At 38.5% G+C, this 27195-nt stretch overlaps 2 protein-coding genes across 21 annotated transcripts in view; one reads left to right on the plus strand and one right to left on the minus strand.

Moving 5' to 3' along the window:
- The window catches only part of HPS3 (HPS3 biogenesis of lysosomal organelles complex 2 subunit 1), a 39822-nt gene extending 33715 nt beyond the window's left edge, over positions 1-6107 (plus strand). For 3 of the 17 annotated variants that reach the window (XM_086674505.1, XM_086674506.1, XM_086674509.1), the window contains 3 exons: positions 682-888; positions 1750-1840; positions 3234-3530. In XM_086674505.1, the coding sequence (XP_086530631.1) occupies positions 682-888; positions 1750-1840; positions 3234-3385 (450 nt within the window). In that variant the 3' untranslated portion in view covers positions 3386-3530. Of the gene's footprint in view, positions 1-681; positions 889-1745; positions 1841-3233; positions 3531-5260 lie in introns of those variants that run through there. The other 14 variants (XR_015240044.1, XR_015240047.1, XR_015240043.1 and 11 more) reach the window with 12 other exon arrangements.
- Positions 1-27195, minus strand: part of CP (ceruloplasmin) — a 72897-nt gene that overhangs the window by 4905 nt on the left and 40797 nt on the right. Inside the window, exons 10-19 of one of the 4 annotated variants that reach the window (XM_086674503.1) lie at positions 26890-27040; positions 24987-25199; positions 23618-23822; positions 19415-19554; positions 17738-17866; positions 15014-15120; positions 13042-13258; positions 12016-12155; positions 10704-10866; positions 6984-7050 (exon numbers count right to left, since the gene is read on the minus strand). In XM_086674503.1, coding sequence (XP_086530629.1) covers positions 7034-7050; positions 10704-10866; positions 12016-12155; positions 13042-13258; positions 15014-15120; positions 17738-17866; positions 19415-19554; positions 23618-23822; positions 24987-25199; positions 26890-27040 — 1482 coding nt within the window. In that variant the 3' untranslated portion in view covers positions 6984-7033. The other 3 variants (XM_086674504.1, XM_086674502.1, XM_025913136.2) reach the window with 3 other exon arrangements.

Below are 27195 nucleotides of genomic sequence, written 5' to 3' on the forward strand. Positions count from 1 at the left end.
AAATGTGAAAAAATAAAAAGTGGGCTTTGTCATTCCATCAGTAAGCTGATCTCTGTTTCAAATTTCAATGCTCTTCCAAAGGCATTTCTGTATGTGCATGTACCTGTGTAGATTTTACAAAACTGATCATGCTCTGAATATAATTTTGTATTGACATTTTTTACTCATCATTCTGTTATGAGCATTTTCTCATCAATTAGCCTTTGGAAATAACTTTGATGGCTATATAATATTCCGTCATATGGATGTACCATAATTTTCCTTTTCCTTATTTAACCTAGATTCTAGCTGTTCAATATTATAATAATTCTTGAAATGAACATCGTTGGACATAAATCTTTGATCACAGTGTTGATTATTTCCTTAGGATAGGCTCCTCAAACATTCCCATTAGTTTTAATTTGCAGTATATCCAAAGGAGCTAAAATCATGTTAGTTTAGATATGATTACTATTAAACAGATTTTCTATTTAAATTAGAGGTGGTTTCATGATTATTTAATACTTCAGGACATTTAGACTTATAAATATTGTATGCATGAACTCCAAAACTGCATTCTTTATGTTTCCTTTTTTTTTTGGCAATAAGGCTTGGTCTTCTTTAAAAAAGAATTGTATTCTGTATGTTGTACTTTATCTTTTGGGTGCCTCATTCCATAACATTTCATTTTTCTGTTCATAGTCTCTTATATGTGGTCCTTCATTTGACATAGCTTCCATTATCCCATTCCTGGAGCCACTCTCAGAAGACACTATTGCTGGCCTCAGTGTCCATATTCTGTGTCGTACACGTTTGAAAGAGTATGAACAGTGTATAGACACACTGTTAGAAAGATGCCCAGAGGCGATCATTCCATATGCTAATCACGAACTGAAAGAAGAGAATCGGGTATGCTTTTCAGCTTATGTCTTTGAGGCTTGATTAGTGATAATCAGATTTGATAATCTCGTTGCCTTATCTGCAAAATGGGGACAAATTATGTGAGTCCAACCTCACAGGTCTGTGTGGGTCGGAGGAGCATATATGTTTAATATGTTATATGTTTTGAGTACTGTTAGAGGCTATTAAACTGTATGGTGATTGTATGTGATCACAGTAAAAATCTCTTGTTTGGAAATGAAGTAGGCTATTACCTGAAGATTTGGAAGACAGAAAATATTTTCTGGGCTATATATGGTCTTTACCTTCAAAATTAGAAGAGTTTTAAACTTTAGTACTCCTGCCTTCCTTCCTCCTTCCCCACCCCTCCCTTTTTTTCCTCTTATTACCTAAGAGATGATAACAGGACACGTCTGTGTTTCTTCTTGAGAATAGCTAACATGTGTACAACATACATATCATTAGATTTTCAAGTTACGAACCTGATTTATGTTATAGTTTATTTAAAAAAAATTTTAATGTTTATTTTGAGAGATACAGATAGAGAAAGAACAGGGGAGGGGAAGAGAGAGAGGGAGACAGGATCCCAAGCAAGCGCCACACTGTCAACCCTGTCTGATGTGGGGCTCAAACCCCCAAACCATGAGATCATGACCTGAGTGGAAATCAAGAGTTGGACACTCAACTGACTAAGCCCATGTTATAAAGAGAAGACTGGCTGCTCATATAACTTCTGTTGTAGCCAAGTTTGTCACCTTAACCAAAATTATGTATTTTTGCCCTGTGCTTTCTTGCACCATCTTATTTTTGTTGGACATCTGAATGTAAAATGCATCAAACTTAAAATTTATTCATTTTTTTCTAAGATAGACTTTGTGGTGGAAAAAACTGCTGCCTGAACTTTGTCACAGAGTAAAATGTGGGGGAGAGAAAGGTCAACTTTACCTGTCATCATTAAAAGGTAAAATGATCTTTTATGCTTAATTATAAATTTAATTGAATCTTAATTTTAATTTCTATAACTTGAAGCCTTGCTTTCTCTGTTCTTTTTTTTTTTCATGTGATTCTCAAATGAGGTGAAGAGTATCTTAGCAGAATCATCTTAAGAGCTTATATCAGCATGTATATGCTCCCCATCACATTTGATATTTACTTACAGCTATGGAGCTGATGCTTTTAAGTTAATCTTTTCAAACACTTAACATTGTGATAGTCACAGAAACTCACAATCTCAGTATTTGAAAAATTTGAATATCCATTAAGACAATTACATTTTTTATTAATGATCTGAGTACTTAATTTACTTCTTGTAGGAAATTAAGATTATTATAATTAATTATAATTGTAAGCAAGTATTGAGGAATAACAAGGTTCTCAAGGATTTAAAAATTGAATATCTATAAATCATGCAGTGTTTTACAGAATAGGTAGTTATTGTTTGAATTTTCATAGTTCATAGTCACTTATAAATCTTGATAGATATATGGTTATCAATTTTTCTAGTCTTATGTATTACACTAGATAATTGTTGGCCTGATGACAAAGGGTATGGTTATATTGATTTCAGTGTGCATAAAAGATTAGAAACTGACACTGGGTTCTACTCCTAAAACCAAGACTACACTGTATGTTAACTAACTTGAGAATAAAAAAGTTTAAAAAAATATATATATATATGTGTGTGTGTGTGTGTGTAAATAATAAATCAAGAAAGAAAGAAGAAATTGACAGTGTGGGAATTGTAGTTTTCCAGCTGACATCATTGATTTTTAAAAGTGATTTTTAAAAATCAGTTATGATTTTTAAGTGTTAGGCAGAGCCCGTGGCCATTGGAGGGGGTTTTTCTGAAGAGGCCCATTTAAGTAAAGTTGTATGTTTATGACCGGGAAGATGTGGTGACTTTCATCCCACCTATCTTCCTGAGTGATTGTTGGTTTTTAGAAGGTGGAAATGTCAGATATATGATTGCCTTGTCCCACTTGGGTAACATTTATCACATAACTTTGAGTAATGATTTGTGTTTATGGATCACTTTTCAGTGCAAGCTATCCCACATCTTCATACGTCAGCAGCATCATTATCTTAGTCAAAAGACTTCATCCTTTCTTGATTCGCATTACATACTCTCTACCCGACTTACCCATAATCATTCCTCCAAATGTTCCATTTTTCTATATAATGCATATTTCTATAAAATATGTTAGTGTGTGTGTATGCATGTACGTGTGTGGCTCATGGGACTAAGCGCTGTGTGTGATTTACCTTTAGTAGACTCTAATAACTCAAGAGCTGGTGTAGCATTTTATTCATTTTTCGTGTTGCACCCTCCTCACCAGCACTATGCCTCTTCGTAGGAAACATTCTATACTTATTCGAAGGGAGACACCTGAATAACTTCAGGTCCATTGCCAAAGGAGGTCTTTTTGTCAGCAGCTGCAGTACGCTAGAAGAGACCAGGACTGGAGTCTGGAGACCGGAGCGGAGTTCCAGATCTGCTACTTACTGAGTGACCTGAAGCAAGCCAATTGTCTAGTATCTCGAGACTAGTGAGAAGCTCAGGACTGACTCTAGAATAAGTGTTAGGCAAAACTGTAAGATGTTAACTTTGGAGATGGAGGTCAGGAATCTATACAATTTGTTTAAGATTCAGCATTTCTCTACCTTGGCACTATTTACATTTGGACCGATAATTCTCTGGTGTATGTGTAGGTGTCCCCTATGCATTTTAGGATGTTGGGCAGCATCCGTGGAACTAAATACCAGTAGCTCTGCCCCAGTTATGATAAACAAAAATGTCTCCAGACATTTCCAAATGTCTGAGGGCGGGGGCGCAAAAATCATACTGGGTGAGAACCATTGCACTAATGCAGAGCCGTTGAAACCGGGATTAGTGATTGATTGGCTTGTTTTCAGGAAATGTTTGTTACTGTTTTTTTGGTAATGAACTGTGCTTATTAAAAATTTTACTACTGTTTAAATTATAAAATTGAAGTTGAAAAAGTTATTTAAAGTCTCATCAGCCAGAAGTAACTATCTTCTGCATCTGATGAATATTTTCTAGACACACCGGAGGACTTAAAGTACTCTACAGATTTAAGATATTGACCTTATTCTTGGAATTATAACCCGTGTCAGCCCCTCATTGGTTGGCAGAAGTGGAGAATTGGGCAGTGGCAATTTTTATTGGCTTTATAACATCTAGACTCGCCCCCAACTCAGTTTTTTAAACCTAGGATACTACTTACTGGCTCCACATTTAAGCTAAATAAACCAGTTTGATAGAAAGGTGTTGATAAGTCATGTTTTTCATATGCATTTTGCAAACTAGTAGTCATTGTTTATAAAGTTTCTACTAACATCTTAGATACACATCATTGTATTTTAATTCTCAAAGGACTCTAGAAGCTAGCAGATGATACCACTCAGTAAGTTAATTAAGGGACTTTCCTAAAGTCACAGACAGTAGGTGGAAGAGTCTGATCCCTTCCAAAGGTCTTCTGATTCCAGAGCTTGTGATCTTTCCCATCCATCACTGCTGATCCATTCATTAACTTTTTAGCAACATTGGCACGTGTAAGGGAATGATTTAGGTAAGGGATTTTGTGTAAGGGATGATTTAAGTTGCTGAATATTAGAGAGATGACTTTAGATGGATGCACATACATCTGAGCAGGAGATTTTATATTTCAGTCACTCTGCAAATAGTGTCATTGGAGGGCAGGTGAGGATGACAGGGAATGGCACTGGTGTTTATTGCTAACACTGTTCTTAAGTGTTACCCCCTTCTCTTCCCAGCAGAGGGCAGCATGTATCAAGAAGTAGAATTATAAACTTGCATAGTTCTATTTACAAAAATGTTTAGTAAATCCCTTCATAATTAAAGATGTACTCTAGAGCAAATTATTTTACAGTTTGGAAAAAAAATAGTCATAAAGACAGATTTGTGCTTATTAAAACATGAAAATCTCATAATAGAGAGCAACTGATTTAGGAATATGACATCCAACAATTAATAGTATTTCCTGTCCTAGCACTCTTTGTAAGTTAGCTGCAATATAGCCCTAACATTAAAGACAGTATTCAAATGAGTGTATTTTCTTTAGAGGCTAATACAAGTATACTGAAAAATAATGTAATAATCCAGCAATGAAATAGTAAATCAAAATAACATGGAACTAATATAACAAAGAGCATTCTAGAAAGAATGAAGAAGTTGTTAAAACCATAAGTAGTCTGTGGATTTAAAAAACTGATTTTGTTTTCCCTTTGTAGTTATAACATTTTGTTACCTGAACTAGCTTCTAACTGGCTGAGTGATAAGAAAATTGGATGAAAGATAGACTTTCAGTTCTAACTCAGGTATTCTGTCCTCTACCAACAGAAACATTGTCAGTTGTTGCTGTGGAACTAGAACTAAGGGATTTCTTGAATGTCCTCCCAGAAGATGGCACTGCAGCATTTTTCTTGCCATATCTTCTTTATTGCAGTCGAAAGAAATCATTGACTTGAAGGTATCATTGAACAAGTACCATAATGCCATAGGAGACTGACTTTTTGAAAAATTGAATGTCAGGTAAAAATGTAAATAAAGGATTTTCATATTGAACATGGACATTTATTGCAGATGCTTTCAGGCTGCTTACCTTACCAGGTAGTAGTATTATTTCTTTAATTTATGACCTGAATCCATTTAATTGTCCAGAATATAAAAGCTACAAGACTTCAGAATTTCCTCGAAGAAGGCATATGTTTTTAAAGCTGGAGACTGACTTTTATTACAAGGAACAGCAAATCAGTGTTGTTGGAGACATGACAATCTTTTTCGTCCCAGAAACACAAAGAAACATTTTGTAGGTACGTTTGAAAGCATGTCACTCCCAGGTGGTTCAGAATTTAATCTTGATTTTTCCTTATTAGGTCACTTCGTTTTTTTTGTTTTGTTTTGTTTTGAATAATTTTTGTTGAGAAAGATGTTAATATTTTCCCACAGTAAAAGATTTCAAACTTTACTTTTTTGTTACTTTTTAAAACTCATGCTGTGGTTTCTCTTTGAATCAAATGAAGTAGAAATTTACAAAGCTAACTTTCTTGTTGTCTGGGCATTAACATATTTTGTTGAATGCATGTTTTTCAGCCAAAGCCTTGTTTCTATTTTTTGTTGATGTGTACTTTTGCTCTTTTAGCTAAAGTGTATGTGAAAATAAAGAAATATATCATTGTATTCACAACTGTGTCTACTTTTTAAATCTCTTATTAAACAATTTAGAGTCCAAGTTCAGCTTATTGATAGTGTGCTTTGACTTTAGTTAAGGCTAGAAAAATGCTACTCACCCAGCATCTGCCACAACTCTGTATTGAAACTTTTCTCCTGATGTCAGTGTTCATCTTTACCAGGATTTAGTTTATAGAATTGTTTCTCAGTTCTGCCTTTCTCCTGTTCCAGATTACTATCCTTTTGACCATCTCTTCAAGGGTTCACAAAATCCAAATAGATTGGCATTATTTTTATTTTTTGTCTTGTTTCATTTTTAAATTTTAAAAATTTTAATTGAACTGTTTATTTTTATTTTAAAATATACTTTTTAAAATATTTAATTTTGAGAGAGAGAGAGAGCACAAGCAGGGATGGGGGGAGAGAGAGAGGAAGACACAAAATCCAAAGCAGGATAAAGCACTTAACCGACTGAACCACCCAGGCACCCCTAAAATTTAATTTTTTATTTTACTTTCTCTACACCTATGCCCTCATGTCCACTGATTCATTAGGAATGATGTCAGCATCATATTAGAGGGATTGATGGAAAGCCAATGGTTGGAAACATTTCAATGAATCTTAACAGTGATCCTTTGAGAACCATCAAGGATAACATTTGGACATAGATTTTGGGGAGTGGGGGTGAGGAAAACAGTTTTGTAAAGTCCTTCTGATGGTTGTATGAAGGGCCTATGTAAATCAGTTATAAGTGTATTAGAGTTAGTCGGATGTCTCTTGATCTTTTCATATGAAATGCAGGAAAGTGTGTTTTCAGTCTTTTTTTTAATGCTCATAGCCATTCCAAAGTAAACTTTTTCTTCAGCACTTTCACGTACATAGTTACGAATCATTGTTTTTTTTCTTTTCTTTTTTTTTTCACTTATCACCAATTTATTTCTTTCAGCCAGACTTGGTCTCTATAGGAAGAGAAATTTTAAGACCATTATTAAAAACAGTACAGTAGTCCTCCCTTATCCATGGCTCCAGTGATCCATGGTCAGCTGCAGTCCAGAAGCAGATGTTCCTCAGAAGGTAATAGCTTAACACTATGTCACAATGCCTACGTCATTCACGTCACTTCACCTCATCACAAGAACAAGAGGGATCAGTAAAGTATGTTTTGTGTGTGTGTGTGTGTGTGTGTGTGTGAGAGAGAGAGAGAGAGAGAGAGACAGAGACCACATTCACATAACATTACAGTATATTATAACCGTTCTATTTTATTATTGTTGTTGTTAATCTCTTACTCTGCCTAATTTATAAATTAGACTTTATCGTAGGTATGTGTGTATAGGAAAAAAAATAATATATACAGAGTATAGTACTATCTGTCATTTCAGGTGTCCCCTGGGAGGATGGATAAGGGTCGGGGAACTATTGTATTTATCATATGGTTTAAATGTATTCTAATTTTTTGATGTTAGTTATTTTGTTTAATTCTTGATTCACTTCTATTTTTCCATTTTTTTATATGTTTAAAAACACATGTCTCATTTTAGTACTGCTTTATTTAAAGAAAAATGTCTCCTCCCTGCAAGATCTTCATTAATTATAAAGGGAAAAATAATAACTTTACAATAATGAAACCTGGCAGACATCTCCTTAATCAAATGCTCAATGTTAACATAATCACTAAGAGAAAAAAAATCAACATCAGGTGCGTCTTGACATGTATACTGAGAAAAACAGTATCACTTCTGTGAGAATCCTGCCCCCAAAAAATGCATAACCTGAATCTAATCATGAGGAAACATTAGACAAACCCAAATTGAAGGATGTTCTGCAAAGTCACTGCCCTGTATCCTTTAAAAATGTCAAAGTTGTAAAAGGCAAACTGCTTCAGACTAAGAAGACATGCCAGCTGAACACAATGTATGACTGGGAGTTTCTTTTTCTGTGAAGAACGTGATGAGAATAATTTGTGAAATTTGAAAAGGGTCTGTAGCATTGAATCATTTTTAACTTCCTCATTTTGAGAAGTGTATTGTGTTTATATATAATAACCTTGTTTTTAAGGAACTAGATGTATGTATGTTTACTATTGTGTGTGTGTTAGGGTGGGGGGGGCAGGTAGATTGGGAAGCAAAAGCACAGGTGGCTATGTAAAATGTTAACATTTGGGGAATTTCAGTGAAGGGTACATGGGAATTTTTTGTATTGCTCTTGCAGCGTTTCTCTAAATCTGACATTATGGCCAAAAAAAGTTTTAAAAAGTTCCTTTTCATTGAACAGATTCAGATATTTTTACCAAGCAGAATATTGGATTTGGGTACTTAATAGAAATACAGAATATATAATCCCTGCCTGTAAGTAACTAAAAGCTAAGCAAGCTTTTTTTTCCCCACAGACTCCTCCAGAAGGTTATCTTATTGTCATAGAAATGTCACAGTCTAAAAAAAAAAGTACCTTTTATATTTGTCAGAGGGGATCTTGGTTATGCTTCTTGTGGTAGGGGAAATGAAGCACTATATTAAGTGTAATGGGATAGCCACAATTCTTTTCTAGTGTTTTTTTTTTTTCCTTGTGGAGGAAATTGCCTGTCTCCCGACGCATAATATCGGAACGTTTTACTCTAACTTCATGTGCTCTCTTTTCTGTGTCAGGTAAGCAGAAAAATTTCCAAGATTCAGAATTCATGTAGACTTGTCCAGAGCTTTACCAAACTTTTATTTAAAGATAATTCAGACTGGTAAACGTGGCTCTCCATTTTTTTGTTTAGAGTTCAAACTATCGTTTTTTGTTCATTACTGCTTCTTCCAGGCCACGCAATACCTTATCTTTTTGTAAAAGCCAGTTTCTTTCATCTTTTCCCCACTGTGTGTTCTCTCTTCACATTTGCTCTTTGTTCTACAGTTTTCCCTATGGGTTTTAAAACAGTCTCCCCTTTCTCAAGCAAGCAATCATCTCCCTCTCCTTCCAGGCTATTTCTACAGGAGGACTTTCCAGTGCCTGGGTGTGTAGGGTTAGCCTGTAGCAACATCCTCTGCACATCAGGCATTTGCACACACAAATTTCCAGAATGCCTGCCTCAGTGTCCCCTCACTCTTGGGTGTTTTTCTCTGAGCAGGACCATGCTTTTGTGTGCTGGTTTGCATGTGTGCTGATATTCTTCAAACACTATTTATAAAGTTTTCTTTCTCATCTTTGACTCTTCACCTTCTTCAGTAGGTGGCGACAATCCCAGTGGTTTATTTGCCTGTTCCCCGATTTGGTGTTGTGATGCTCTCAGTACCACTCTTTGTAATAAAGGGTTTTAATAGAATAGTTTCTCATGTTATGACATGTTTGTGTAAAACCCAGGAGCAGAAATTAAAACTTGTCGTTTGCACTAATCGTTGATCTTTCAGTGACTTTTAGCTTTTAAGAAATTTATTTCTATATTTTCTTCCATCTATATGTCCCCTTCTATGCCCATTTGGAAGAGGAAACACAAGGAGGTGTTTTCTCTACATCATTTCCCCCCACTGGATTTGCCATTGCCAATTCTAATAGTTCTGAACCCAGAAGACCCCAAGAAACACAAAGCCTGCAGCCACACAGTGGGAATTTCACTCTATAGAACACATTTTGTGAATATCCACTAAAGGGCTGTTCATTTTCTTGTGCTTCCTGTGCTTATGTGTATGCACACAGGAGGGAGTATTATTGCTGGGGTGGGAAAAACAGGGAATTTAGATTCAATTTTTATCCCTGGATCTTTGCTATGGTCTAAATGTTTGTTTCCCCCCCAAATTCCTATGTTGAAAACCGAATGCCCATGGTGACAGTATTACCTGGTAGGGCCTTTGGGAAGTGATTAGGCTGTGAGGGTGGAGCCCTCGTGAATGAGATTAGTGCCCTTATCAAAGAGGTCCCAAAGAGCTAGTTAATCTCTTCCACCACGTAAAGATATAATAAGTCTGCAACCCAGAAAAGGACTCTCATCCAACCATGCTGTCACCCTGATCTCAGATTAACAGCATCCAGAACCGTGAAAATAAGCTACCTAGTCCGGTATTTTGTTATAGCAGCCTGAATGGACTAAGACAATCTCGACAAACAATAATCAGTAATGCTTCTCTTCACCCTAGAAGTGCAGAAAGACATCATTTCTGCCTGATTGACTATTTGAAATTATATTGACGGGGAGGAGGGGCGGGAGGGGGTAGCTTTCTTGTGTACCAGGTACTACCTAGAAAAAGAAGTTAAATGTTTTCTATTAAGAAAGGAATTAAATTTACACGTGTCTTTTGTAAGTCACAGTTAGTGTTTTGGCAAATAATATGACCACTCCCTTATATCAGTTTTAGGAATAATTAGCCTGCCTCACATTGGTGTCAGTTTGTGTTAGCTCAGAGACTACTGGTGCTATGATCAGTACCTGCCGACAGAAGATAAGCTGTATCCCATAGCATTTAGCAGTAAAAAAAAGAAAAAATTTAAAAAAAATTCCTGTTTGGAGGTAGAGGAGGATGCAATCAGGGCAGCAAATTCAAAAATGCTTCCTATTGGGGGAAGTATTTAGGCAAAGTAATGCATCTTAATTATACTGGTGATATATGACTTCTTCAATTACTAACTCAATATTCACCTTCATTTGGTAGAACCGTGTAAGTAGTTTCCATTCCAGCATGAATGTGATCAGTCACATGGCAGTGGAGTAACCAGATTCCAGGTGTTTTTGGAAACATTTCTAGAGTTTGGAAGGTCCCAGGGAAAATGTCGAAGACATCAGACCTATAGATGCCCCTGTGCTTAATTAGAAAAATGACAAATATTATATAATGTTTATTATATGTGAGAGTTCATTCAAGTAATCTTTCATGGGCCATTTCAAGGATATTAGAAAAATGGATGAATCTGATAAAAAAAAAAAAAGAATCAGACCCTGTGCATTTGACCCTGTGCATTTCTATGTCTAATACAAACAGTGAGATATGTGGTCTTTGTACTCCTGCTAAATGCCTGGGGGGATGGTCCATTTAGTGGGTGTGAAGGAAAAATGTGATAAGAGTGAACTCATCCATTAGGACCACCTGGCATCTCTTACACTTCAACTCTGGTTTGCCTTTTTATCAGAGCACTTGAGTTACAAAAGGGAATTTAGCTCTGGCCTTATTTCAGTCCTAATCTCACATTTGCTGGACCTATTCTAGATTAGCTGGTCTGTGAAACTTTACGACAAGGAGGGTAATGCAGGGAGCAAAAAAAAAGGAGGCCAGTGGAGAAGCCAGAACCAGGGTAAGTTCAGGTAGAGTCTAGATTAGACACAGATACTTGGAGGGTATTTCTGTAGGGACAGAATTGAAAGTCCAATAGGAATATATCATCTATGTGAACCAAAGTACATATAACAAAATGGCCTTTTCTGCAATGGGCTTTGTGGTAGCTTCTGACTTTTCTACATTAACTCAAAAGTAAGAAAAAGGAGCTATTGACTCCTGCTGAAATCAGCACTGAGAAGTAGAAGTAGCATTGAGATCTAGGGACCTAATCAGTTGCATGACACCAAAATGATCTTCTCGTTCACTTCAGGCCATTTAGGATTCAGAAATTAGAATAAGTAAAGGTTATAATAAAGTCTTGTCTCCACGTTCTGATTCATCATTATATGAACATTCCTAACCTCTCTGCCAACAATTCTATTTGAATGCCTTGCCCAGGAATATGTGAGCAGAACTCCATGCAAACCCACTAAAAACTGTAAATCCAAGGAGAAGCCCAATGTGTTACAAAGGGTGGTAACAGCAATTGAAATTGCTGTGTGCCACACTCCTTGAAAATAATTTAGTTGTCTCTTGAAACCTCTAACTTTTCATTAGTCTTCCTGAGGATATATTTTCTTTATTTGCATTCAAACATTTTCCAAAAGAGCAAGAATAAAGACCGTGGATCACTCCTACCTTGTATCCGAAGCTGTGGCCGTGAAAATGTACAGAGTGCAAGTCTATTTCATTGCCCATTCCCATCAGATACCAATTGACTTCATCTCCCACATGCATTGTGAGGCCTTGTAGGTTCCCGAACATTCTTCCATTAATAGCTGAGGAAAGCACATGACTTTTTTTACCTTCCAGGATTTTTTATTCAAAACAATTTTTTTAAAGTTTATTTATTTTGAAAGGGAGAATATGAGTGGGGGAAGTGCAGAGAGAGAGGGGAACTGGGGATCTGAAATGGGCTCAGTGCGCACAGCAGAAAGCCCGATGCAGGGCTTGAACTCATGGACCACGAGATCATGACCTGAGCCAAAATCAGATGTTTAACCGACTGAGCTACCCAGGTGCCCCTACCTTTTGGGATATTTTAAATCAACAATTATTTCACTGAAAATATGATTACTAGGTTAACGTATGGGATCTTTTTGAGGTAGTGGGAATTACTTCACTACAGATGGGGAAATGAATACTTAAAGGTCAGTAATGTCGCATTGCTCTTCTAGTCACTTAGTGCTAAAAGCCTTTATCCTAATTGTGAATTTAAAAGGGAATGACACTTTGGAATTGGGAGAGAAGTTAATAGATGGTTTTGCAGAGAGTCCCCTTTTTGCTTTGAACAGAATTCTACCTCACAAAGTGAGGCAGAATTGGTTTATTATAAAATGAAACAAATAATTGGGACACCTGGGTGGCTCAGTCAGTTAGGCGTCCGACTTTGGATTAGGTCATAATCTCGCGGTCCCTGAGTTTGAGCCCCGCGTCCGGCTCTGGGCTGACAGCTCAGAGCCTGGAGCCTGCTTCGGATTCTGTGTCTCCCCCTCTCTCTGCCCCTCCCCCATTCATGCTCTGTCTCTGTCTCAAAAATAAATAAACGTTAAAAAAAATTTTTATAAATAAAAAAAATAAAATGAAACAAATGAATAGTCTCCAAACTAATTTTATTTGAAAGAAAAAAAGGGAAAAAATGGGGTTTAAAACAATGTATCATACCGTGCATCTTATTGCTTTCTATGAATTCCTCATCATCTTTGTTTACTTTCTCAGGGTGCTCAGAGTAAGTTTTGATGTTGTCATCTATATACCAGGATTCATTTTCATCAAAAACAAAAAACAGAAGAGAAAATTCCAGTTTCGTTATAGGATTGAATATTTTCATGTAATGTGTCCGACAAACAATCAATGGGCCAATTAATCCACTATAAAGATCCTGAAAACAAGCAAAAACTTCAGTCATCCTTGTGATGTAGGTCAGCATTTCAGAGAACTGGGACCTCAGGAATTTAGAAGGACTGATTTAAATAGTAGACGTGGACTAATGTGGTGCTGTCAGGCCAGTCACTTCCCACTTGTAGTTAAACTGGATGAATGGTGAGTAGTAGGTAGGTCGGACGGGTGATGCTGAAGTAACAGAAATGTGTGCAGAGGCCAAATATTGGCTCAGCTACTGAGCAGTATGTACGTATGTATGTATGTGGCAATTTAAAAGAACCCCAAATAAACAGTGCTTGTCCGCCTATTCCATCTAGCAAGCACCATGCCAGTATTTATTTATTTATTTATTTATTTTTTTTTTTAATTTTTTTTTCAACGTTTACTTATTTATTTGGGACAGAGAGAGACAGAGCATGAACGGGGGAGGGGCAGAGAGAGAGGGAGACACAGAATCCGAAACAGGCTCCAGGCTCCGAGCCATCGGCCCAGAGCCCGACGCGGGGCTCGAGCTCACAGACCGCGAGATCGTGACCTGGCTGAAGTCGGACGCTTAACCGACTGCGCCACCCAGGCGCCCCACCGTGCCAGTATTTAAATAACCAGAGATAATCAAACAAAGCCCCTGCCGTCCAGGAGCTCAGTCAGTAGGGAAAATAGAGGATAGAAGAAATGGATCACTTGTTGTGATGGAGGTACATGAAGTGCTAATGAACATGGAGGAAGAAGACCATGATTGACTTTAGTCTATGGGAAGTTTGATTTGCCTGGGTGTCAGGAATGGCCTGTGAGGTCTGGAAGGGACTTTGAGCTGTATCGTGTTCAGGAATTTTAGATTTTATCTCAGGGGTCATAGGTAGCCACTGAACATTGAACATGGAATGGCAATATATTTGCATTTTAGGCCAGTCATCCTAGTGGTGGAGTGAAGGAAGGATTGAAGGAGGAAGAGGCTGGAGCCTGGGAGACCACTGCAGTAGTCAAACGAATGACAAGGACATGATCTATGGAGACAGAAGGAATAGACTGAACTACATGTAGGTGGGTGAATCACCTGGGTGAGCCAGGTGGAAGAATCAGACACTTCCTGCCCAACATTCTAGCTTGAACAAATGAGTAGATTTGTAACTCATGGTAATACTTATTGCAACAGGAAACACAAGAAGAGGTGGAGAAGAATCTCAATTCCGTTTTAGAGTTGCTGTGTTTCCAGTGCCTGTGGGACATGCTGGTAATGTTCAGTAGGCTGGTGTATGGGCAGGTCTGGAACTCAGGAGAGAGATTTGGACTCGAGATTTAATTCTACGAAAGAATCTTGGAACAAGTTCTGTTTTGCAGTTGTTGAGCGATTTGTTGGCTTTGAAATATTTAAATCACATAGCCTTAATTGTGCTGGAATGACTCCTGAGATCAACATTTTTATTACCAGGCAGTAATAGAGCTCTGAAATCACGTACCTCAGTTCTTTGAGCTTAATGTGTTCTTATATCAAAAGGAAAATAAAATACTGTATTGATTAGTATTTGATTCTGCATTACCCATAACCAGCAGTCATAGTGTTGATACAGCTTTAACTGTATCCTTAAAAAGAAACAAACCAAAAAATGAAACCAAAGTAAATTGTAGAGCAGCTTACTTACTTTCCTGGGACTTTAAGATGGAATTGGGTCATAGGAAAACTGTAATCTCATCTTCCTTCAACGGTGTGTCTATTTGGGGGATTTGTACAAAACACAGAGGATCTAAATTTTACCTTAACTTGATCCACCGTTGAATAGTAAGCCCATGGAATACAAGCAGAATCCTCTGTTCCAGCTCCAGATCTTTCTGGGATTTTCCATATGTATGTGTGAGTTTCACCTAAATTAATCAAATGTTAATGTATCTGGGTTTTTTGGTTATATATATTTATATATATACATACATACATACACACACACTAAGTCTTGAGAACGAGTGACCTAGAAACTGGAAATGTCAAGGTAAGTAGTTTTAAAAAGCAATGGCACTCAATTATTTTCAGGAATTTAGTTTAAAGACAAACTGTAAGACATAGACTTACATAGACTTACATAGACTTACTGACATAGAAAGACTTTTAGACTTTGTCAATTATGAATTAACTAGCCATGACAAACATGTACCGCCAAGCCAGGAGGTGGCAATACCAATATCACAATTTGGGGGAACTTTGGAACAGATCTTTTTTTTTAGCTTGAACTATGTTTCTGTAAAACACCATTTTCAACTCTCAAGTGATTTCCCCCAGTGTAAGACCCTTCCCCAAGACGTCTCTGTGTTTGTATCTGGACTGCCCCGAGTAATTCCCTTGGCTTCACCATGGCCTTCCTTTTCTCCTTTTTCACTATCATCCCTAGCAATTCCACAGTTTCTGGTGAGGAGCCATTAGATTTCGTGACCTCGTCTCTGGTCTGTCTCATTCTGTTGTACAATACGCTGCTCTGTCACGGCTCTGTCACATACAGGACACCACCACACCTTGGACCTTGACACTTTGGAGATAGCCAGTTACTCTACCCTCCCTGTTGCCAAGGTCTTTACCTTCTTCCATTTGCTCTGGGCTCTTTTCCAGTCTGATGTCTGCTTCTAGTCACCTCAGGGATTGCTGTCCCACTGCTCACCAGACCCTGACTTTCAGCTGTGGCCACCCACTGTCCACTCCATTTATACAGACCTCACCATTACATATAAATGCTGGCAGCCTTTAGTTAGCCAGAGTCTGACAAGCCTTTTCTAGGGAATCAAGCGGGACAGGAGGGGTGGTCTCAAGGGATGCAGTAGACTCTTTCCGTCTTCCTCAAGTCCCGCATCCTACCTGCCCCTACCTCCTCACCCTTTTTCTAAGCAGAACATTTCACTGACAATATGGCATACATTCACTACCTGAACATATTGTCTCTTCATCTATGCTCTTATTCTCATAAGCCCCCAAATAATATTTCCTCCTCTTCTCCATTCCCCAACCTGCTCTGCCACTCATGGTAGATGCCCAAAACCTTGGTACTGTCCTTGATTCCTCCTTCCCTAACCTGCCCTAATGCCCAACCTTTCAGCAGGGGCTGTTAGCACCACCTTTAAAGTAGAACCGAATATGACAACTCACCACTTCAGCTGCTTCCACCCTGGTCCAAGCCTTATTATTATTTTTTTTTAACCCAGATTATGGCAATAGCCCTCTAATTGCTCCTTGATTCCGCCCTTTTCCTCTGTAGTCACTTACCTACACTTCAGCCACCAGAGGCCTTTACAAAGTGTTCATCAGATCATCATTCTCTGACTCAAATCTTCACATGGTTAATAGTATAAAATCTAAGGTCCTAACCTTGGCCTCTGAGGTTCCCCTTCTTCCTACTGCATCCGGCCCCTGCCCTCCCTGGATCTTATCATGTCACATTCTGTCCCCCCGTTTGCTCTGCTCTGGCCTCTGGCCTCCTTGCTGTTTCTCAGACAAACCAAGCCCTTTACCATCTCACAACCTGGGGTGCTCTTCCCCTATAAGTAAGTCCCTGTGGCTCATTACTTACCATTTAGGTATCTTCACCACTGGCGCTTTCTCAAAGAGGGGACTTCCTGACCACCCTACCTAAAATACCACCCTTGTTACTCTCTCTCATCTGCTGTAATCTTTAGCACTTTTCACAGCTTGGTATTATGTACACATTTTATTGTTTATTTCTTTTGGAAGAATGTGACACTCACAGGGAAGGGCTTTTTATCTCCATTCCCCTAAACTGACCTGAGCAACTTCATAGAGTAATTTATTTTTTCTCACTCATTTTTTTCTCACTCATTTGACATATTTGGGAACTGTTAGATTACTAAGAAATGGCACTTTCCAAGAAAGCCAACTTTACAACTAATAGAAGAAAAATATAGTTTTTAATTAAAGTAAAAACACACATGTATTTCATCTGTTCTGGCTTTTACACTGTGTTAAAGTTATTGAGTTCCTAGTACATGCCAGATATGGGGCTAGAACTGAAGGCTTTAAAATGTCACATGGCAGTCTCTGCCCTTAGGATCCTGCCTTCAGATACAAGGCATGGAAGCATTCAACCACACACAAGTGTAGTAAATGCTGTCTTGGCGTGGAGGGATCATTTCTGCTGACTCAGCCTTGAGTATCTGTAGATGCCCAGTATCCTCAGATCTTTTCCTCACATTTCTCCTGTGGATCTTTCTCTTCTTCTCTCCTTCCCTCCCTCCTTCCTCCCTCCCTCCCTTCTTTCACTCCTCCCCTCCTCTCTTCCCTCCCCTCATCTCCCCTCCCCTCTCCTCTCATGTGCATGGAGACATACACACAGATACGCATCTCTGTATACTCTCTTAACCACCTCCTTCACTTTCTCAAGACACTCATTTGGAAGGAATACCTCTCTGATAACAGCCATTTGTGGAAAGCCTGTAAAGTCTACTAAAATGCATGAAATGCAACACCCCCCACCCCAATGAGTACCTGGTAAAGTTGGAGTAACTATAGAATCCTCTGTTTTCACCCCATGGGCATGTATTGAGTAAGGCCTTGTGGCCATGTTTTTAAAGATAATTACAACTTTGTCTCCAACATTTGCATGAAGTTGTGGACCTGGAAATAGCAAAAAAGAAGAGTGGTTTATATGCTTGTCAGATTGGAGGTTCTAACTCAGTAATAGAAGCAAAGACCAGGTAGCTTTCTTAGCATGAAGGCCAGAGTCTGTGTCCCCCACCCCCTCCACTGTGGCTTCATGCTTTACTGTTAGGTTTATATCTGGCCTCAGAGGATTCAGAATAAAAACACTAGTAATGATTGCCGCTACAGATGGAAGCCAGGGATGCATCTCTCATCAAGAGTCCTACTGGAGGTTTTGGCCTGAAAGTCCCCTGCAGGACAGTGGCCTAGCCCTGGTGAGCCAGCTGTGACCCTACCCTGGCCAGAAGTCATTGTGCAGCACTTGCTCTCATTTCTTAGCAGTTGGGCTTCCAGAACTTCCTGAGTGTGAATTGATGGCAGTACTGCATTTAGAAGGGTGAGCGGGGCTAGCCTTCCAATTTCCACCCCCTCTCTAGCCAATCTTAGCTTGTCTGCTGCTTAGAGAATTTCTGTGACCCAGCAACAATGCCATTCCCCTTGGGTGTCTTATTCCAGGGGCTAAGGGTAATCAAATCCCAGGGTACTCTGTTAGTATGGAAATAGAGTGGGGTTGGGAGTGATGTCCCCTGCACTTGATGATTTTCAAGAAACTTCCCAAGAGCAGTGTTGGTCAAACTCTTAGACATTCTCTTTTTTTTTTTTTATTTTTTTTATTTTTTTTTTAACGTTTATTTATTTTTGAGACAGAGAGAGACAGATCATGAACAGGGGAGGGGCAGAGAGAGAGGGAGACACAGAATCGGAAGCAGGCCCCAGGCTCTGAGCCATCAGCACAGAGCCCGACGCAGGGCTCAAACTCACAGACCGCGAGATCATGACCTGAGCTGAAGTCGGACGCTTAACCGACTGAGCCACCCAGGCGCCCCAGACATTCTCTTTTAAAATGGTTCCTGAGGGGCGCCTGGGTGGCTCAGTCGGTTAAGCGTCTGACTTCAGCTCAGGTCATGATCTCATGGTTCGTGGGTTCAAGCCCCACATTAAGCTCTGTGCTGACAGCTTGGATCCTGGCACCTGCTTTGGATTCTGCATCTCCCTCTCTCTCTGTTCCTCCCCTGCTCTCACTCTCTCTCAAAAATAAATAAAGATTTTTAAAAAATTTAAAATGGTTCCTGAAAAATGGAAGGCAACTTTTCCCATGCCTTGTGCACGGTAACACTTTTTCCTATATTTCCTGGTCTACATCTACATTTCTTTTTCTTGGCGTTACTCACTTACATGGCAATTTTAAAGCAAACAGCGATGACTTGGGAGTGGGATGAGGGGTGGAATAAGAGGGAGAAATTTTCTTTTCTCAATGTATAATAATAAATTGTTCATGAGAGAAATAAGCAATATTTTTATTATGCCATATTCTTTAGTGCGTATAGGCTCCTTGTTTTTATTGCATAAATTTTACTTTCATTTGAATACCTTTGATCTATGAACTGGGAAGTTAAACCCAGGGACACGTATTTTAATGTACATAGCACCACATCGTTACCCCACCCCTGATGATTAGAGTACCTAGAATTCCCAGGTGTTCTTCTTTAGCCTTCCTTTCCACTGGAACTCTGAACGTGCTGTCGGTGTATTGCCGATACACAACTTTCTTGTACTTTGAGCCTATGTAAAATTCTTCCTTATCTAAAAATGCATTTGAAACACTTAAACAAAACACACACACATCTGAGGTTAGTATCTGTCTTAATGAAAGTAAAAGTTGAGTTTTAAATCTTGAATACAGTTTTTATTTAAGTAATTATGCTAATTTTTAATATCACTCTCACATTCCAGCAATAAAGAATAATTTAGAAATACATAGGGGTGCACTATAAAGGAGAACTAAAGACGAATTTCCCTGATGAACATGGATGCAAAAATCCTCAACAAGATACTAGCCAACCAGATCCAACGATACATTAAAAAAACTTATTCACCATGACCAAATAGGATTTATACCTGGGATTCAGGGCTGGTTCAATATCCATAAAACAATCAATGTGATACATCACATCAATAAAAGAAAGGACAACAACCACGTGATCCTCTCAATAGATGCAGAGAAAGCATTTGACAAAATACAGCATCCTTTCTTGATAAAGACCCTCAAGAAAGTAGGGATAGAAGGGTCATACCTTGAGATCATAAAAGCCATATATGAATGACCCAACACTAATATCTCCTTAATGGGGAAAAACTGAGAGCTTTCCCCCTAAGGTCAGGAACAAGACAGGGATGTCCACTCTCGCCACTGTTATTCAACATAGTATTGTAAGTCTTAGTCTCAGCAGTCAGACAACACATAGGAATAAAAGGCATCTAAATCGTCCAGGAGGAAGTCAAACATTCACTCTTCGCAGATAACATGATACTATATACGGAAAACCCAAAAGATTCCACCAAAAAACTGCTAGAACTGATCCATGAATTCAGCAAAGTCACAGGATATAAAATCAATGCACAGCAATCAGTTGCATTCCTATATACCAATAATGAAGCAACAGAAAGAGAAATCAAGGAATCAATCCCATTTATAATTGCACCAACAAACATAAAATACCTAGGAATAAACATAAGCGGAGAGGTGAAAAATCTATACACTGTAAACTATAGAAAGCTTATGAAAGAAATTTAAGAAGACACACAAAAAAGGAAAGATAATCCATGCTCCTGGATTGGAAGAACAAATATTGTTAAAATGTCAATACTACCCAAAGCAATCTACATATTCAATGCAATCCCTATCAAAATAACACCAGCATTCTTCACAGAGCTAGAACAAACAATCTTAAAATTTGTATGGAACCAGAAAAGAACCTGAATAGCCAAAGCAATCCTGAAAAAGAAAACCAAAGGGGAGAAATCACACTCCTGGCTTCAAGATGTATTACAAAGCTGTAATCAAGACAGTATGGTACTGGCACAAAAACAGACACTCAGTCAATGGAACAGAATAGAGAACCCAGAAATGGACCCACAAACATATGGCCAACTAATCTTTGACAAAGCAGGAAAGGATATCCAATGGAATAAAGACAATCTCTTTAGCAAATGGACAGCGACATGCAGAAAAATAAACCTGGACCACTTTCTTACACCAGACACAAAAATAAACTCAAAATGGATGAAAGACCTAAATGTAAGACAGGAAGCCATCAAATTCCTAGAGGAGAAAGCAGGCAAAAACTTCTTTGACCTTGGCTGCAGCAACTTCTTACTCAACATGTCTCCAGAGGCAAGGGAAGCCAAAGCAAAAATGCACTATTGGGACCTCATCAAAATAAAAACTTCTGCACAGCAAAGGAAACAATCAGAAAAACTAAAAGGTAACCAACGGAATAGGAGAAGATATGTGCAAATGACATATCAGAAAACAGGATAGTATCCAAAATCTATAAACTTCTCAAACTCAACACCTAAAACAATAATCCAGTGAAGAAATGGGCAAAAGACAGGAATAGACACTTCTCCAAAAAAGACATACAGATGGCTACCAGACCCATGAGAAAATGTTCAACATCACTTTTCATCAGGGAAATACAAATCAAAAGCACAATGAGATATCACCTCACACCTGTCAGAATGGCTAACATTAACAACTCAGGCAACAACAGATGTTGGCAAGGATGCAGAGAAAGAGGATCTCTTTTTCCCTGCTGGTGGGAATGAAAACTGGGGCAGCTACTCTAGAAAACAGTATGGATGTCCCTCAAACAGTTAAAAATAGAACTACCCTGCAACCAAGCAATTGCACTACTAGGTAATTTACCCAAGGGATACAGGTATGCTGTTCCGAAGGGGCACATGCACCCCAATGTTTATAGCAGCACTATTAACAATAGCCAAAGTATGGAAAGAGCCCAAATGCCATCGATGGATGAATGGATAAAGAGGAGGTGGTATACATATACAATGGAGTATTACTCAGTGATCAAAAAGAATGAAATCTTGCCATTTGCAACCACGTGGATGGTAACTGGAGGGTATTATGCTAAGTGAAATTAGTCAGTCAGAGAAAGACAAATATCATATGAATTCACTCATAGGAGGAATTTAAGATACCAAAGAGATAAACATAAGGGAAGGGAAGCAATATATATAATATAAAAAGAGGGAGGGGGAAAAAACATATGAGACTCTTAAACATAGAGACCAGAGGGTTGCTGGAGGGGTTTTGGGAGGAGGGATGGCCTAAATGGGTAAGGGGCATTAAGGAAGACACTTGTTGGAATCAGCACTGGGTGTTATACATAGGGGTTGAATCACTGGAATCTACTCCTGAAATCATTGTTGCACTATATGCTAACTAACTTAGATGTAAATTAAAAAATAAAAGATTAATTAAAAAAAAAAAGAAATAGATAGGGGTGGTAAAAAGGAAGTGGAGCCATCTGAGTGCTGGCCCTGACTCTTCCATTAGATAATGACCTCCAGCTAGTTATTGCCTGTTGCAGCCTCAGTTTCCTCATCCCTAAAATGAGGTATGAGATGAGATGATCTCTAAGGTTTCTCTACAGTTCTAAAATTCTGCACCCATATTTCATCAGTGAAGTGTTCTCTCATTACTTTTGTCTGGTTTATAAGAACTGAAGTGGCCCAGTGTTCCCAGCCACTCCCTTTATCTAACGTTTTCATTGACTCTTCATGGCTCCTTCAGCCTTTTGACTATTTTACCCCCATCACTTGAAATAACCTTTTACTCCTTTACACTGCAGTCAAACTAACCAGCTAACCTTTGCTTAGCTATAGGCTACCAGTCATTTTGTACACCCCAGATCTGAACACATGCCCATCTCGATCTCTCAAATCCTTTCCAGGAAAGGTTAGTACATGGCGTATGAGGTGATAGAGGGAAAAGTGGTCAAAAAGTCTAAAAGAAGTGTCAAGTGATACTGTTTTAAATGTAGTTTCTGAAGCTCTAATAATGATCATTTACTTACATTTATTCACAATGAACATACTTTTAACATCCATCATGTACATGTTATTGGCGGTTTTGAACCATATTTTCCCTATAAATTCTTGGAGGACAGAGATCATGTCTACTATACTGCCCTCAAGAATTTAAAATATTCTTAAAATAGTTTTAAGAATGTAAAATAACTAGGGCACCTAGGTGGCTCAGTCAGTTAAGCGTCTGACTTCGGCTTAGGTCATAATCTCCATGGTTTGTGAGTTCGAGCCCACGTTGGGCTCTGTGCTCCAGCTCAGAGCCTAGAGCCTGCTTCGGATTCTGTCTCATTCTCTCTCTGCCTCTCCCCCACTTATGCTCTGTCTGTCTCTCAAAAATAAATGAATGTAAAAAAAATCTTTTAAAGAATGTAAAATAACTGATTACTAGAGTGATAAGGAAATCTTTGAAGATGAGATACACAGCAAATGTCTGATAAGGAAAATAGTATTTTAGCTTTGAATTTAGGCATTGATTTTTGTTTAAGTTTGAAAGTCAATAGCAAGATATAGGCACATGAATATAAAAAGACAATCCAACAGAAAAGAAAGTGAGATGAATGACTATAAAGAATCAAATAAGGTGGAGATTTTCCTGTGATAAAATTGCAAGAACAGAAATTAATGAGGAAAGGATCAGGGGAAGCATTTTGTTACTGCTCTGTTGTTATTTAATGCAACTATTTGTTTTTCTACAATTGAGTGTAATTCTTAATTCTCTGAAAGAGAAAACTAAAAAAAAAAGAAAAACTTAGGAATCAAAATCTGGAGAATTACTTTTGTTCTTGTAAGTGATGCAGCTCCTTTTCCCACTCCCTGCTTGGGGAATAATTCCACTCCACCTCCACTGCCGCGATGTGGTAGGTCCGCGATGTGGAGGACCTTGGCTGCTCAGCCTGTTGCCTGCATGTGTTCACAGTGTATTTTTGCTTCATGCCTCCCGTATAGTGATCGGTTGTTAAGCACTCAACGTCAAATGTCCCTGAAATGGTATATAAGAGAGCATGTCACTCCTTTGTTCAGCACCTCTATGGCTCCTCAGCTCACCCAGAATCAATGCCAAAGTCCTCAATGTGGCCTCAGTTAGATGATCACATCACCTATCACTCACTCTGCTCTAGTCACAGAGGCCTCTTTGCTATTTTTAGAACAAGTCAAGTATGTGCCTGCCTCAGGGCCTTTGTACTTGTACAAAGTGTACTTTGTACACTCCTCCCCCAATTATCCACATAGTCCATGTTCTCAATTCATTCAAGCTTCCCTTTAATTGTCAGAAAATGTTTTCTCACCTTCCCCCATCAGTCAGCACCTTTTTCTGCCCTATTTGCTCAAACCACTTAGTTTTATATACATATGTGTGTATGTGTGTGTGTGTGTATGTGTATATATATGTTTGTGTGTGTGTATGTGTGTGTATACACACACATACACACACATATAAAATCGCTTGTTGTCTGTCTCCCTGCATTAGAATTTCCACTTCACAAGAACAGACACTTATACATCTTTTCTTCACTGTTGTATTTATACTTGTCTAATGAATAAAGAAAGAGGTGACATTGGACTTGTCTTATGTTATAATGGCATGTAATGAACCAAATAAAGCCTGAAGCAAGTTAGTGTGTTTCACATTTTGGTTAAAGTGCTTTCTTTTTGTTTTTGTTTGTTTTGCTCATTCATAACCAGACCTGCAGGTATCTCTGAATTCACATGGCTATAGTTCTAGTACAGGACACTCAATTGCAAACAACCAACAAGCCAACACAACATGTAGGCTACAGAGAGATGACAAAAAGTTTAACTGCAGAGCTGTTATGGAAGTCATTCCCTTTTTAGTCTGATTTTTCAGCCATCTTTAAAAGGATCATAACTTAAAAAGAGACATCTCGAGGATTCTACTGTGTGGAAGTGGGAGAAACCACAGTCTACTCTTCATTTGTCACACCCCCCACCTCAACAAGCAGGAAATGGACCTGTCTGGCCCATACTTAGCTAATAGTGGCCCAGACATGCTCTTCAAGGGAAGGAAGGGAACTTGGGAGGCTTAGAGAAGGAATGAGTTCATCACCCAACATAGGGTTGAAAACCAAAATGACTGACATGAATTGATTCCATAGAGACTTGTCTTGACTTTAAAGAAATTCACCTTGAGCATCAGGCTGCATGAAGAGTGTAAGACTTGTTTGAGGGAAGAGGTTTCCTGTGTCTCTTCTTTCTCCTTTTGACAGATATGTGTTTCCTGTAAAGTAAATCCCGTGTACATCAGCCTCATTTCCAGCGCTGAATAAGTACCACACGACTGACTCTCCTTTGCACATACTGAGACCAGGCTGATTCCCATACATGAATCCATTCATGGCTGTAAAATTTGGGAAATAATATTTGGAAAGTGGTTTATCTGATGTCCCACTACACGGTGATATCCCAGATTTTCCAGAGCGAACTCTGTTTATTTAATTTTTGAAGACCCATTCATGCCTGCCCACCTCTTTATGTGTCTGGAGTGTCTCTGAGACTTCTTGTTAGACGCAGCACTCCCAGAGTAGTCCCTGGCTGGAAGGAGAAGAGCTGAACACAGAGTCCTTGAAGTTTTGCACTGCTCTTCCCCACTAACTACTTCTTAGTCCTCTCAAGAGTCATATGTGTGAGCTCTCAAATGTATGAATAATTACAGCTGTTCCTGGGCACCGTAGACTGAGAATGTTGTTGCTGCTCTAGGATGGAAAAGTCTCTGATTCATCTTGAATAACAGGGGAGAGTAAATGCAGGAGGTTTTCTCTCACTGCTATTACTAATAGATGATACTCTCAACTCCTCCAAAATGTAAAATTGCAAACTCAAAAGGAATATCTTAATGAGTATAGATAGTACTGACTCAAAAAAAAAAAAAAAAAAAAAAACCACCAGTATCAGTTTGTAACGCAACTTTACATTTGTTTCTTCTGACTACAGTGATTTTCACATGTAGTCTGTTAGCAGTGTGGGCATTCTGAATAATTAACTCACTATCTAAACCTCTAGAATTACACTGGGAGCTAAAAGGAAAATCTGATGCTAGGTTTCTTTTTTTTTTTTTTTTTTTTTAATTTTTTTTGAACGTTTATTTATTTTTGGGACAGAGAGAGACAGAGCATGAACGGGGGAGGGGCAGAGAGAGAGGGAGACACAGAATCGGAAACAGGCTCCAGGCTCCGAGCCATCAGCCCAGAGCCCGACGCGGGGCTCGAACTCGCGGACCGCGAGATCGTGACCTGGCTGAAGTCGGACGCTTAACCGACTGCGCCACCCAGGCGCCCCCGATGCTAAGTTTCAATTAAATAAAAATTTCTGGAGGTTGCCCTGAGCATTAAAAAAAATGGTTTTAACAATTTTGAAAAACTCCCAGGGAACTCTAATTTATAGTCATTGGTAAGAATCATTAAAGTTCATTTTCAAGAGAGGTTGTATCTTTCTTCATATTGAATAATAAAATGAGGCTGTCATTATGAAGCCACAGATGAGAAAAGCATCTAACCCAGTAGTTCTCAAGTTTAAGCAAATATCGTAATGATGGAGAGGGTTTGTTAAATAGATTGCTGGCCCCACCCATAAAGTTTCTGTCAGTAGGTAGGAGTTGGGGCCCAAGAATTTGCATTTCTTTTTTTTTTTTTTTTTTTCTAATTTTTTTTCAACGTTTTTTATTTATTTTTGGGACAGAGAGAGACAGAGCATGAACGGGGGAGGGGCAGAGAGAGAGGGAGACACAGAATCGGAAACAAGAATTTGCATTTCTAACACGTCCCTGGGTGATGCTGAAGCTGCTGATCCAAGGGCTAGATTTTAAGAACCATGCATCTAATTGATATATTTTGCAGGTTTCATTATTCTAAATTAAGCAAAATGAGGAATAACTGACCGATAGCTTAAATATCAATATTACCCTCAGAGTTGTACATAATCATTTATTTAAAATTAACCAATGGGCAAAGCTATTAGCATTTTGGTTTAATTAAAAGCACTACATGGGCAGTACTGAAATAACTTAATATTGATGGATGATGTATACTTACAGTGCATCTTATTAGATTCCTGAAAGTCTTCATCTTCCTTATCTACCAGGTGAGGTGCAGTTGTAAACATTCTAATATTATCATCTAGGAGTAAACTTTCATTCTCATCAAACACTGTGGGAAATAAATAGAACTCCTTGTCTACATCTTTCTGTAAATTGAAACAAGAACAAGGAAGTGAAAATAGGATAAGCGAAGCAGAAAGACTTGCATGTACACAATACTATTTGTACACAAATTCACTCAAGGAAGGATAAGAAGTTTCCATTCTTCTTTGTAGATGGGGCTCATGAAAGACTCCAGCTG

This window comes from Puma concolor, chromosome C2 (genome assembly GCF_028749965.1).
Source record: "Puma concolor isolate L17-30 chromosome C2, mPumCon1.1.hap2, whole genome shotgun sequence".
NCBI classification, from domain to species: Eukaryota; Metazoa; Chordata; class Mammalia; order Carnivora; family Felidae; genus Puma; species Puma concolor.